We start from the raw sequence: 15,126 nt of genomic DNA, 5'->3' as shown, positions 1-15,126 counted from the left end.
AGGTACATTTAGAGTGGTACACATGACAGTGCAGTAAACTGGTCTGACTGTTTGCAACAAGAAGTGGAGACAAGCACATGTCAGTAGCTGGTGCCAAACACCAGACTATAGCCTACTGGTCAGACGGCTCTGTTCAGCTCAACCAATGAAATGCTGCAAATCCATATTAGTAGCAAACACATTTTAAAGCAGCTGCAACGTAAGTATGAGTCAGATTCAAAAATGATCCCAGAAGTAGCCAAGCAAACTGTTCTTTGTTTTTGCACTCCTCTTTCAGAGTAATTTGGTTCCATGTTAATATACAATGAAGGTTTAATATTCTATCATACATTAATAATATATTAAAACTAAACCCTTGTCAGACTTATACAAGTAAGTCATTCTGCAGCTCTTTGCAAGCTTTATAAAAACCTAGTTGTTGAGTCTCCCTGCCAGCCCAGTGCACGCTAGTAAACATCAAATGGCAGAGAGCCCAAGTAACCCAGTTAAGGCTTAACAAAGTGGCACATTAAGACAGGGTAGTGTCAAGAATATTTTAAATGTGGCGCCATGTGCTGTGGAGAACCAGGGATTGTTATAGTTGTGCATGCACGTTTTATTTTTGAACATTTTACTCTACTAGTATGTGTATTTAGGATACATTTTAATCCAATGCATCTACTATTTTTACACAATAATCCCAGTATTGCTACTTTTACTTAAAAGTTAAGGTATGAGTACTCTTTCCACCACTGACTGTGCATCAAAGTTTACTGTCAATGTACTTTATACATTGTTTATTGTATTGTAATCATGATCAAATATGGATTGACAAATATTCTCAACCAAGGTAAGAGAATAGAGGTTCATGCTGTTATATTGATACTTTTTTATAGTGATATTTTGTAATAGATGTTGTACTTTTTTGTTGTTTATGTGAGTTTATATGAGTGTATTATTGTAGTAATAGTTAATTACACACTGGCATGTGCCCTACATCTGCACTGTTTACAGCCTCTCACCAACCACACCGTCAGCCTCGTGCCTTCGGAGAGGGCATGCAGAGCAAATTACGTCACCTTCTAGGAGCACGTTGAAATGTGCATGCCGAGGCTTTGCCGCAGCCGTAAATACGAGGTAAACGCGCAGCAGAAATAGCACCCGTGTGGTTTTTGTGCATGTGTAGAGACAAGATAAGACATATTTATTTTTCTTTCTAGTCTATATTCATCTAGTTTCTCAAAATAACTTTGACCACGACTGGTTTGACAACAACTGGCTTGCCACAAAATACTAGTCTTCACTAGTTGGTCAAAGTTAGATATAACAAAACAGATCGATATAACAAAAAATAATGATAATAATGGTAAAATAAAAAAATATAACTTAAGTTCCATTTACCAATGTCTATGTGGGCTTTCTACCTTATCTTTGCCCATTTTACTCAATAAATACAATTAATACGACTGATGATGATGATGAATAGTATTATCATTAGTATCAGCAGCATATTTAACAAATCATTTAAAAACTACTATGTACCTTTGGTCATCAGGGTTGATTTTTGTTAATGAGTATACCGCAGATGTAGACATATAATACACTGAATGAACTCTTTGAAGAAACTGGTCATGGGAACTATGTATAGGCCTAATAACTTAAGTTACCTCTCCCAACAGTAAATTACATTGCGATTATATTACCGCTATTACAGTCAACCATGTGGGCCACAAGTGTGGACACTGGCTACGCCCTCTCATGTATGTTTGGATCCGAGCTCAGGACCAGACACTCGGCAACGTGATCACAGAGCCCCGTGTAGCTAGCCCCGCCCCTCTCAGCCAATCAAAAAGCGCCTGGGTGGGGACATTGACTCACGCTGTCCAATCACGGCAGCTGATTCAATATTACTTGCTAGACCACTCACCAGCACGTGTGTCCCTGCGTGTAAACTACTATTGGGGGGTCGAGCGAATTTTTCAGAGCAAAGGCAGACCACTAAGCAAAGGCAGTCGTTGCAACAAGGACTTATGCTGTGTGTTTGTGACCGGAATATCAAAGCACTTCTCGTTTTGAAGCATATCTAAGGTAAGCTAATCGTGTAAGCTGCTTTGTAGCTAGCGTTAGCATGCTAGCTGTCACTTTGGACTATCAGTGTATCAACGACATATAACCCTTTATTTAACGGAGTCTTTGCATAGCAATGACGTTAGATATATGTATTTCTTTCAATCCCATTTAGAGATATTTAAACACTACTGTGAAACGAGTGCTCTCGTTTAACCCCTTAGTGTCACGATAACGACACATGTATTAACGTTTATTCTTCTGGGGCAGAAGAAGTCAACACCGTTAACTACTTAACTAATTCATTCATTCATTGACATTTCAAGACCTATTATTCTTTAACTAAGCCAACTTTTCCGTTTTAGTTTATGTGGGGTGGAAATGTATGTGCAAGTTGCACAGTGTAATAACTTATCAGTATCAGGGATGCTAATCACTCCACTGTGATGGGCTCATACTGTACAGTATTTACGTTATGCTTGCTAACCAACATGCAAATGTACATAGAGCATCAATACAGCCCTCTTCTAGCACTGTAGACGCCATGTGTGGGTTGCGAAAAGCACGCCAATCTGCAGGTTCTTGCAGCCAATGTAATATCTCAGTGTGCACATAAACTGCACGTAAACATCCAAGAAGTTTACAAAAGGCATGTGCCAGATCATTTTGTAAACAGAAGATAGCCGAAAGTAACCTTGCTTGACCTAATGTTTGACCTATTATGAAGTCTATTGTGGGTGGCACCATAAAGACGACTCTTTCAGCTTGTGTATAAGCAAATAAAACATGAAACTTCTGCCACCAAGATGCGATGAGATGGCAGGTAGTGGAAGAAGTGGCGCAATCCGCATTTAGATGATCAACTAGAAGATCACATGTATGTGAGGGACTGACTCATCACTTGAGACGGGACAAATAAACAGCTTATAGTTTTCCATCACAGTGATACTTTATAATGAGAATTAATGATTCACTAGTACAAGAACAGTGTTTATACCTTCACTTACCACTAACCCATTTCACTATAAACTGAACTGTACTGCCTTAAAATGGTGGAAAAACTAAAAAGCTTAAGGCTAAAAATGACAGAGAGGGGAAAAAGATTGTCAGGTGGCAGAGGGAGTATCTGTATCTGTATCTGTTATGTGATTTGGAAGCCAAAACAACAAACACTTGCCTCACTGAGCAGTTGTTACTGTGGTACAGAGAATGACATGCCAACAAGGAAATTAGGATTACAAATCAGCTAAACATGCAGGAATCCATGAAGTACAAAGTCCCACTTTATTGTGCGTTCTTAATCTTCCCACTGGGTTATTGTAATATAGGTCGTGACGACTTGTGGAAATCTCTAAAGTTTGGGCATTTACTCACACTGGCATGTGTAACAACACCACAACCAGTGCCCTCTTACAGCCTCAAGGAAGTACAACAGAGAGCAAATAACATTATATATTACATATGTACATTTTTGTTCATAATAACGTTATAATATATGTTTAATTCCTACTAAGAAGTCATGTGCCATGCGTTTCCCCCCCCCCCCCTAATCAATCAACTCATGCAAAGCGCATGTCTAAACAGTCTCATACATGTACAGTGCCCATTTACTGATCATGAAACAGCTCGCTCATCTTTCTATCATCTTGCATATTTCAAAAGACTCCTCGTGGCCGAGCTGAGACCAGTGTCTGGCAGGCAGCACATGAGCAGCAGCACATGAGCAGGCAGCCCAGCCTCTGCAGGGCTCGCTCTCTCATTGGTCCGGCCAGCCAACCAATCAGCAGCCAACAAGGCTTGTGGAAAGCACCGCTGCGGACACGTGCAAGCATATACACAGAAAGCAAAGCGGGCAGACCTGCTGTGCAAGCAGGCGGTGTGCACTTATTCTATGGATGCTCAGAAGGAAGTGAAGCATCACGACTTTTTTCTTAACGCGATAGAATAATATGAACATGTTGTAATGGACACAATGCTTGGTGTTGTGATGGAGAAGTTAGGGGAGGGGGCGGGAGAACACATGTTCACGCACGGAGCTAAGCCACACCCTCCTGCAGCCTCTAACTCCACATTGCAGCAGGGGGGAAGTGAAGTGTCTCATGTTATCTACACTTCAGGTCATGTGATTCTTGTTTTTATTCAAGTTGCATCTTATGTAGTCTAGCCTGTAGTATGAAACAGTAACTGTACATACTGTGGCTGTTATTGATCTTAAATGTCTAACACACTGTCCTTCATACTGCACATGTGATTAAAAAAAATGGTGGTTTATTTATTGTGTAAAGAAAATGTATAGCTAGTGGATTACATATTCTTGAAGTTAGTGCCCATGTATTAAAAATGAAAGGACATATGTTAGAATCTCTCTCTCAATCAATCATTTAGTCCATAGTGAAGATGCCCATCATTTTTCACAGACCTACGTTGAATAATTGAAGCAGGCGGGTAAGCATAGTGCCTCAGTGGTTTGCATTATTACCTCACAGTCGTGGGTTAAAGTCAGACCTAGCTGGTTCCGGCATGGCAGTGTGGAGTTTGCACGTGTAGCCGGTTTGCGACTGACACCACGATCGACTCTGCGTTGTGTTGCGTTGGATCAGGAAATAACGATGAGGAGATCTTCTGCCTTTTTTAAACCAGCATTTATTGTCTCAAGGCTCGGAGAGAGGCCTCATCCAGCGCCGTGCAACTCTCTACCGACATGCCTCCTCTCCTCAGCGTCTCCCGAAAGTGGCGCGGACACAGAAAGTGCCAGTTTCAGGAGTATCAAAATAAAAGCATGTTTAACTAAATAAGAGTCCTGGAAAAATACAACAAAATATGAACAAATTGTGAAAATTGATTGAATTTGGGGATGCACCTATAAGAAAATGGCCCACTACAGTTGAGAGAGTGGGGGAATGGCACATCCAGGTATTCTAGCAGTGTGAACACAGTTCTCCACCCACCAACGTGTGGCTTGTCACAGTATGCCAGCCGGCCTCGCCGCCCACTCACGCCCTACTTGCATATCATAATTTCTCCTTCCCCCGCCCACTTCAGCCGTAGCACATGGTTGGTCACGTGCATCATCCGGCTAACATAATGCTAATTAGCATTTTCTAACTGTCAAGGTGGCAGCTTAGTTGCATCACATGAATTCGTTGAATCCAATACCTGCAGTTGTTCACCACAATCCATTCCAAGTTGTTACGTTTGCTTTAGTTATGGCCGTGTAATGAATCACCTTCTTCATCATTAGCTGTGCACACATGTTAACATCTCAGATCTAATGAGCAATCTCCAGCTGGTGCGGGCCGCTGTGTAAACTCAAGTATGTCTGAGCTGTCAGTGTAGGAACGTAATTAAACCAATCCTGATCCAATTCTGCACCCAAAGCATCCCCCCCACACTTCATGGAGGGAGGTAAAGGGGATTGTGGAGCAACTAGGTGTATAAAACTTAAAGGATTGAGGACTTGTCTACGTCTCCTTCCGTATGCGTATGCAGGGCTTAAAGGATTACGGGGTGTTTCCTATCCCTAAGGAATAAATAGCGCTAGACTTACGTAGGTAGTGAGCTCATATACTTTAAGATACTTTCTGTTTGGACTGTTTCCTGGGTAAAAGTGGACTAAGAGATGACTATTAACAAATGTCCCATGTAATTTCGGCATTAGCGCGTGTTCACCTGTGTTATATTCACATGCATACGCACTTGCTGCATGCAAACAGGAGTAGGAGATTATTGTCATTCCCTCCTGGGTAAAAGACTAACAGCTGGCGCTACCACAACACCCACAAACACTTTGGACAAACAGTCAGTTTGCACTACATACTTGAGGTTTCCTTGGAGGCCAACACGATAAACTGATAATAAGCGTTGCTTTTTTTGTCTTATGGGATTCACCAGACCATAACAAACGTTTTGTAATCCTGCAGCTAATATTATTCCTTCTCTTCCTCTGTCCATCTGTCTGTAATCTCAGGTGGCCTTTAGCACCTCAAGCGTCACATCTCCGAAGAGGCGAGAAGACCAGATACAGTGCGAAGAGTGTTTTTCTCGCCCTCCCTCACAAATCTCTCATCCCATCTGTTGGAGCACTTGTGCCAAGGCTGTTTCACAGACCGAAATTCATCTCCTATCTGCAATACTTAGAGTGACACTCAAGATAATTACTATCTTTTTGGTCACTTTTTGAAAACCCTGAAAGAAGGACTCACAGCCCCCCCGAAACTCTTTTCTTTGCAGTAGAAGCAATGAATTCCTTTTTTAACTACCAACCAAGTTATTCCTCTTTTCACCTTGGTTGATACCTTTTAATAAAGCTGTTCCAGCCTCATCCTATTCTAGTATGAGTTATGACAACTCTACATCAATGCCCAGCAGCAGCACTCGGGGGCGAGTGGCAAGGCCCAATGAGAAAGACAATGGACAGGAATCAGAATCCGAAGGGTTAAACTGTCTGAAAACCAGCAGTGTTCAGCCCAATGGCTCCGCTCAGGAGCAGGAAAGTGGAAATGGAGGCGACTCCCCTGGAGGCTCATCGCCCAGTGTAGGGTCAGTGTCTGGAGGTTTGTCCCGAGACCGAAGGGGGCCCAACTCTGATGATATGGACGGACTCTCCAGCGGCAACGACTCTGGGGAGAGGGAAAGCGAAGGCGGGATGGAGAGAGACAACGGGTCACGTGGGCACCACTCAGTACGCAGCTCCCACAGCTCGTCAAATGGAAAGGACTCCGGCATGATGCTGGAAAACTCAGAGAGCAACAAGAGGTAAGAGAAGAATTAGTTAGGAGACAGAAATAAATAAGCAGAGCAACTGTCTTTTAAACCACGAAGGCTCTTCTCGCGTCTCTTGCTAACACATGCTAACAGCGCATCTTGATTGTCCTCTCTTTCCCAGCTCCAACTCCCAGCATCTCTCACCTCCCAGCAGCTCCCTGGCCTACAGCCTGCTGTCGACCAGCTCGGAGCACGACCCCCCCTCCACCTCTGGCTGCAGCAGCAACCAGTCGGCGAGGGTCCAGACCCAGAAGGATCTGATGAAGGCCATCAAGGAGCTGAAGCTCCGCCTACCAACTGAGCGCAAGGCCAAGGGCCACACCAGCACTCTAAATGCTCTCAAATACGCACTTCAGTGTGTCAAACAAGTTCGAGGTGAGGGAGGCTGCTTTCGTTTGTATCTTCTTAAAAGTGCCAGTCCATGTGTGGTGTTGTAAGTCTTTCTACACAAACTCTTAAAGCTCTAGTGCGTGTTCTTTGTGTACACATTATGCTCACTGCATTGTGTAATTGTATATTTACCTATATATATATATATACACACCCTGACTTGATTTTTTTCTATTGAACATTTCCAGCCAACAAGAAGTACTATCATCAGTGGAGCGTAGAGGAGTGTCAAGGCTGCAGTCTAGACTTGTCTGCCTTCACAATTGAGGAGCTTGACAACATCACTTCAGAATATACCCTCAAAAACACTGTGAGTTTATACAGTTATTCTTTTTTTTTTTATTACAAAACTGTTCTTTGTTCTGGTGTTTGAGGAATCTTTTCATACAAGTAACGGTTAGTGGGCGACGGACAGAATCACCCTCAAGTGAAAGATTGAACTGAAATGAACATTGGTTCACTCACATGGCCTTGACTGTAAATAAGTATAGAACGCTTATCCATCATAGTGAATAACATTTTGTTTTGTTTTTTTCCCTTCAGGACACTTTTACCTTGGGCGTGTCATTCCTGTCAGGGAAGATCGTGTACGTATCGCCCCAGGGCTCGTCCCTGCTCCGCACTAAGCCGGAGCGTCTCCAAGGGACTATGTTTTCTGAGCTTTTGGCCCCGCAGGACGTCAGCACTTTCTACAGCGGCACAGCACCCTGCCGCCTGCCAAACTGGGCCGCCTGCATCGGTTCTGGTGAGCGGAGCGGACTTTGGGAAAGGGTTAGAAAGAAATGGATATGGTATTAAAGGAAGTTGTTCATAGGAAGTGAAATATCAACGCTCAACGTCTAACTCTTTCTCCAACCCTCTTTCCTCTCAGCTTCTGCTCCAGTCGATTGCACTCAGGAGAAGTCCATGTTCTGTCGAATCAGTGCCGACCGGGCGCAGGGCTGCGAGATGCGCTACTACCCCTTTCGCCTCACGCCCTACCAGCTCACCATCAGAGACTCAGACGATGCTGAGCCTCATCCCTGCTGCCTGCTCATCGCAAAGAAGGTCCACTCTGGATACGAGGGTATTTGTCAATTTACTGCATCTGTATTTATGCGAGCGAAGGGATTTATGACGCAGCTTACTGGGCCAAAACACTGTGCGAAACATGTTTCCTCTGCGTCTCTCAGCTCCTCGTATCCCTCCAGAGAAGAGGATCTTCACCACAAGTCACACACCGAGCTGCATCTTCCAGGAAATTGATGAGAGGTCAGTTATTCCAAATCTTTATGGCCTTTATTTTTCTTCCATAATAATCAAACAGTGTTCTGTTTGTGGGTCTAGGATGGTAACAAACATATTAACAGCGTGTAAATATATGTTGTGTCTGCAGGGCTGTGCCGTTGTTGGGATACCTTCCTCAAGACTTGGTGGGAACCCCCGCCCTGCTCTACATCCACCCCGAAGACAGGCCCATAATGTTGGCTATACACGAGAAGAGTGAGTACATTCAGAACTCCACATCTTCATCATTGTCATCGTCATCGTGGCGTACAGAAATGTGTTTTAATTCTCATATATGTCTGCATTGTCTCTCTTCAGTCTTTCAGTTTGCAGGCCAGCCGTTTGACTACTCGCCCTTGAGGATATGTGCGCGCAACGGGGAATATCTGACCATCGACACCAGCTGGTCTTCCTTTGTGAACCCCTGGAGCCGGAAGGTGGCGTTCATCGTGGGGCGCCACAAAGTCAGAACGTAAGAGTACTAAAAACAAATGCTGCCGGAGCATTCGTGTTGATGAGAGGAAATGTGCAGTCTCAATTTGCATTATTGGAATTTAAAGCCCGTCTTCCTCTTGTGCTAAGCGGTGCTTATTTCCCCGTCTCCAGGAGCCCTCTGAATGAAGACATGTTCACGGCACCGCAGGGCTGCGAGACTTGGACCACCACGCCCGACGTCGTCCAGCTGAGCGAGCAGATCCACCGGCTCCTAGTGCAGCCGGTGCACAGCGGCAGCTCTCAGGGCTACAGCTCACTGGGGTCCAGCGGCTCCCGAGGGTCCCGGCATTCACACCAACAGCACCTCAGCGCCGCCTCGTCCAGCAACAGCAACGCACCCGCCATGGACAAAGCGGCCGTCGCAATCTCTCTACGCAAACCTGTGAGTCTGAGCAACCAGCGCTTTGTGTCGTCATGTAGAAAACCCCAACATATAACAGATATAATACTGTGGTCTACAGCCATGTCTGTCTAACCTGTTCGATGATGTCATTCTTCTAGATGACTTTCCAGCAGATCTGTAAAGACGTCCACATGGTCAAGACTAATGGACAGCAGGTTTTCATCGAGTCCCGTAACCGGCCTCTGCCCAGAAAAAACACCAGCGCAGGTCAAATAAAACAACTCGAGTCAAACGACTGGAGCATTTGTAAACAGTCGTAACGTGTAATTCACTGAGCAGGATAAAGACCGGCCATCTTAATAATACCTTTCCTCGTCCTCTCTTTCGTCCTCCAGGCACAACAAGCATCAGAGCAATCGGCAGCGACCCAATCAGAGGTTTGATAGCTGACATGACGAAACCTCCCAAAGCTTTGCTCCCTGCTCCGCTTATACCGAAGGAGCCCCCCACGGGCTACTCCTACCAGCAGATCAACTGTCTGGACAGCATCATAAGGTGTGTGTGTGTGTGTGTGTGTGTGTGTGTGTGTGCAAGCCCTTCTACTTCTATCTTATCTTTTTCTTTTACTCACTTTACTCATCCAACAACGTTCTGACTCTGCGCAGGTACTTGGACAGCTGTAACATTCCCAACACGGTCAAAAGGAAGTGCGGCTCCTCCTCCTACACGTCCGACGAGGACAAACACCAGGAAACCAGCAACAACACGGGTACTTTTGGATAATTAACTAGAACTTTTGGTTCATGATGTAGGTGATTGGCATTACAAATATCTCTGATACACTTATTTGAAGCTTGTTTTGGTCAGTGTGTGTGTTTACCAACACACACACTGATGGAAAATGGATTTTTTTTCTTTTTTTGTCTCACGACAGCTTCCCGAATTAAGAATAAAGCATGCTTGTTGATGTTGTCTGTTTGTGCTTTGTCTGGACGGTATACAATAATTTACAGCAACTCATTGGACTTGTTTTCTCTGCAGGTGGTTCAGTTAACCTTGTAAGTGAACCACCTCCTCTGCCTCCCCTGACCATGGCCACAAAGGCACAGAGTGTAGCCTCAGTCACGTCGCAGTGTAGCTTCAGCAGCACCATCGTGCATGTGGGAGACAAGAAGCCTCGTGAGTCAGGTGGGAATCCTCAACACTCACACTCTCTGAACCATGTCGCTCGGTCACTGGGCAGGTGGTTTCTTTTGCCTTCCTCACTTGTTTTGCAAAGAAACTGACCAAAAGAGTTGTTGATACTCTCAAAGAAACCTGTAGCCGCATGATATATGATAATCTGATTCATGCCTTTGTTTCTCATCTTGGTTCATTCTGGAATTCGTCTCTTCAGCACTTTTTCTTTTTACGCTTTACCGAAACATTCTTTGTTTCTTTGTCTTTGCAAAGTGAGACGATGTAACTTTTGTTGTTGAATACGAAAATGTAAAGTAACAGTAGCACAATTAACTGCCAACTAGCACAATACTGTATCTACTACTGTCTATATCTATCCTAAGTTTAGCTAACATTAGCCACCATACGCTACTGGTCATACCAGACCAAGTAATGCTGTAGCAACACAATCCGTGAATGCATTTCACTTTTCATTTGTCAGAAGAAGAATGTGCCGTTTATTCATTCAAAAAGTAACGTCGTCTCGCTGCTTTAACACCCCCTCAATGCTTTTTCCTCTCTCACAGACATCATCATGGAGGAGGCGCCTGCAAACACATCAACTCCTCCCACCAGCGGTGTGACACCTCCCGCTAACACAACCATCAGCTTTCGTCATCTCCCTCCCCCTCTGGCCCCTCAGTCAGAGAGGGACAGCCGGAGGAGTGGAAGTGCAGGAGGAGGGGGGGGGGGGCCGGATGGGTCTCACAAAGGAGGTGCTATCCGCCCACACCCAGCAGGAGGAGCAGGTGTTCCTTGACCGCTTCAAGGACCTCAGCAAGCTGCGGGTCTTCGATCAGACGGCATCTTTGACTCTGCACTGTCAGAGCCCGCCAGCCAACCCTCTGTCGCGAGGTACTGGCTTACTGCTCCCACCGGTCCAACACACACACACACACACACACACACACACACACACACACACACACACACACACACCCTCTGTCATGTAACTTAATTCATTGTCTCTTTCTCTTTCTCAGGAGTGCGTTGTTCTCGGGATTACCCGGCCGCAGGAAGCAGCACCAGTCGCAGACGTGGTCGAGGCGGTAAGAGACCCAAGCACCAGGAGTCATCTGACCAGCACAGCTCTCTGGGCCTGAACGGGAGCCGGCGTCACCCCAGAACTGGCACAGCTCCCATGCCCCTCAGCGTCCCCATCGGACCCCAAACAAATTCCTCCTCCTGGCCGACTGTAGGCTCCCAGGCCGCCCCATTCGCTCCCGGTATGCTTCCGATCTACCCGGTTTACTCACCGATGACACAGCCCTTACCGGTCCCCGATCCATCACACTTCCCCCCTACCCAGATGGTACCTCCCATGATGGCCCTCGTTCTGCCAAACTACATTTTCCCCCAGATGGGAGCGCCAATCGCTCAGCCAGGACCAAACCCCGGACACTTCTACAATCCAAACTTCACATTCCCTGCTGCCACCGCAGCAGCCGTCCCCACTGTTATTTCCAACCCTCTACTCATTCCGGCCTCCCGCGCCCCATCTCATAGCAGCACCCCCCAATCTTACAGCCAGACACCTGCTGACCGTGATGGGGCAGAGTCCCCCCTCTTCCAGTCCAGATGCTCCTCACCTCTCAACCTGTTGCAGCTGGAGGAATCACCAAGCAACCGACTAGAGGTCGCCACGGCCCTTGTTGCATCACAGCAAGCCACGCCGTCTGCGCAGGGCGCTACGGCCGGGGGACAGAGCTCAGCCAATCAGAGGAGCTCTGATGATGCCTCCAAAGTGAATGAGAATGTAAGCAGTGGGATGTAAAGCTGTGAAAACCATAACATGCCATTTAAAATGACATGTTATCTTCCATAGAAGATTTAATTAAAAAAACTTTCCCCCCCCCTCCATTAGGGAGAAGCTAATGAGTCCAACAACGATGCCATGTCCACCTCCAGCGACCTGCTGGATATGTTGCTGCAGGAAGACGCCCGCTCAGGCACCGGCTCAGCTGCCTCTGGTTCAGGTTCCGGCTCCTTTGGCACCAGCGGCATGAGTGAGTGGTCTAATGTTACCATCCCTGAGATTTAATCTTTCCCTTTTCAAATACTTCACCAGAGAGAAAGCTTCTTTGTATTCTTATGTTACTTTCTTATAACAGTTGAATTCATGGTTTGGAGCGTATACAAAATGATTTTGTTGACATGTCTTTCACTTCCACTTGTCCATCCAGGCAGCAGCCAGGGCAGCCACACCAGCAAGTACTTTGGAAGCATCGACTCGTCAGAGAACGATCATTCCCGCAAACAGCCGGCAGGGGGCAGCAGCAGCGCCGGTGGAGATGGTGGTGAGGAGCAGTTCATCAAGTGTGTCCTGCAGGACCCCATCTGGCTGCTGATGGCCAACACTGACGACAAGGTCATGATGACCTATCAGCTGCCTGTCAGGTAGGACACAGGGCACAACGTGACCACGCAACACTGCAGCCTGTTTAGTTCAGTTTTAGACTTGCTGTCAGACTTTTAGTGACTCCCCCCCCCTCCCCCACACAACAGAAACATGGAGACTGTGCTGCGAGAAGACCGTGAGGCCTTAAGGAGCATGCAGAAACAACAGCCACGCTTCACCGAGGACCAGAAAAGGGAGCTGAGCCAGGTGCACCCCTGGATCCGCACAGGACGCCTGCCCCGCGCCATCAACATCTCTGTAAGTACACCGCAACTCAACCCCGAGCTATGAATGGGTATCCATTATGGTTTAGAGATGAATGGAACTCACGTGTTTCTGTCTCTGCTGTCTTTCAGGGCTGCGCAGGCTGCAAGTCTCCCCCCTCTGAGTCTCCCGCCGCTCCGTTCGATGTTGTGATTCACGAGATGGAGCTGTGCAGTGCGCTGAAAGCTCAGAAGGAGGGCGCCAGAAAGGGCAATAAAGGTGTGTCAGAAACAGGCCATGGACGAAGCTCACCCAGCTCTTCATGAAGTGAAAAGAGCCAAAGCACATGACAGCAACCACGATATGACCGCGGAGGAGACGAGAGAAAAGTCTCACATGACTCACTAAGTAGGTGTCCAAAGATAAAGAACACTATCAAGACGTTTCTACGCTGATATGCAGAACACATGCACCCTTCCGGGACCTTCTGTGCCCTGAACATCATTGCACAGTGTAAAAGATGTTACAACGGGATTTGTTGGGAGATTAACGAGGTGCATTATAATCGAGAAAACTTCCATTTATTGTTTGACAGGTCAGGCAGGACACTTTGATGACGGCACACCGGGCATGTTGTAAGACTGCATATGAAACGTCTTAGAAACCACAGGACATACGGACTTTCCTTGCTCTTGTAGTTCTTGGCATTTAAGTTGCAAGATGGTCAGAGAGGACTAAGGGGAATGTGCATCAAAAAGGCACCTTTACGTAAAGACGGACGTGCGTCACCACAGCGTCCTCCCTCCTGTTCGGGGGTTAAGCTCACGAGGAAAAGAAGGGAGTTCATCTGTGACTTCTCTTCTTGTTGAATGTTTCGCAGGTCGTCTGGGATCCTGCTCATCCTGTTTCTCTCAAAGACTTCATTTTGTTCATTTTTTTTAATATAAAATTAGCCCTGATTTAAAAGAGCAATTAAAAAAAAAAAAGCAACTTTCACCTTATAGACACAATATAGAGTGAAAAACAAGTTAATTTTGTAAACAATGTGTATATTTTTATACTTTCATCCACTGAAAATAGAGAGGATAAATGTCCAAAAGAGTGTCTACCGTAAAAAGTGAAGAAATGTGAAAGTCCAGGATGGAAAGTTAAAAACAATCTGTTCACACTCGGCAATCGAGTTGCTTAACTTGAGGGATGTACAGTGAATGCGTGGGGACAGCGTGGCAATCGCCAGGAGACTAACTTGGACATATATACGGTTTCTCCTCGGCCGGGCATTAGTAAGTGCATTGGTGTGGTCTCCCCAGAGTGGGAAATGAACAATGCCTCTGAGAAATGATCCTCTCACAAACATCACAGTATTTCCTAAACTGCCTGCACCCTAAGGAGCTCTAAACCTCTTCTGCTGCCAGTGCTTGGTCACGCTGGTAAATGGATTTGAAAAGAGGTCGACGACGTTACTCTAAAAAGTCTAGAGTTTGGAATGTTTACTATCTTTACTATCCTTTCGCTCTCTCATCTCTCCCTCTGTGGCACTGTTCTGGTCATGTGATGTCCTTTGCTTCAGTCGGTGGTGTCTGCAACAGTTTCTAAATATTTTTGTGAAATTCTTTGTACAATAAAACGACTTGAAACTCCTTTTAAATGTGAAGGCTGATCTTTCTTTCTTCTTCTTCTGCAGTTAGTTTTATGATTACATCTCTTTGCAGTCTATTTTTGTCAGCGGGTGTTTCGTTGCAGTTGGCCTGGATACTCAGAAGTGTCCGGAATGAACTGGAAGCAGGGAGCGGATCAGGGCAGCTGCTCTCCCTACTGAACCACAGTCTCCTTCCATTCAGCTGTGGTTTCTACCCAGAGTGGTCACCGCAGCTTAAAAAAGACAAAGACGTGCCCTCGTTCACTTCATCATTATAACAATGTTAAAGCAATTTTAATAAAGTAACTTATTTCACAGCTTCCTTGTCAAACCCAAATAGAATTGGCTGTAGAAGTCTGCTTA

The 15,126-nt window shown here is 45.8% G+C and overlaps 1 protein-coding gene across 1 annotated transcript; it reads left to right on the top strand.

The window, feature by feature from the left end:
- Positions 1-1,904: 1,904 nt before the first annotated feature.
- Positions 1,905-14,772, top strand: per1b (period circadian clock 1b). Its single transcript, XM_029454681.1, is given in 22 exon segments — positions 1,905-2,067; positions 6,014-6,801; positions 6,932-7,185; positions 7,389-7,510; positions 7,744-7,945; positions 8,072-8,266; positions 8,373-8,451; positions 8,576-8,682; positions 8,785-8,938; positions 9,073-9,343; positions 9,463-9,571; positions 9,700-9,859; positions 9,970-10,073; positions 10,346-10,492; positions 11,050-11,209; positions 11,211-11,377; positions 11,506-12,278; positions 12,387-12,528; positions 12,706-12,919; positions 13,028-13,178; positions 13,277-13,417; positions 13,419-14,772. Coding segments are annotated over 21 exon segments (4,188 nt in total). The 5' UTR covers positions 1,905-2,067; positions 6,014-6,379; the 3' UTR covers positions 13,533-14,772.
- The last annotated feature ends 354 nt before the right edge of the window (positions 14,773-15,126 follow it).

The sequence above is a fragment of the Cottoperca gobio genome, chromosome 18 (genome assembly GCF_900634415.1).
Source record: "Cottoperca gobio chromosome 18, fCotGob3.1, whole genome shotgun sequence".
Classification (NCBI taxonomy): domain Eukaryota; kingdom Metazoa; phylum Chordata; class Actinopteri; order Perciformes; family Bovichtidae; genus Cottoperca; species Cottoperca gobio.
Note: the sequence above shows the minus strand (reverse complement) of the source record. Positions and strands in the feature narration are given on the sequence as shown.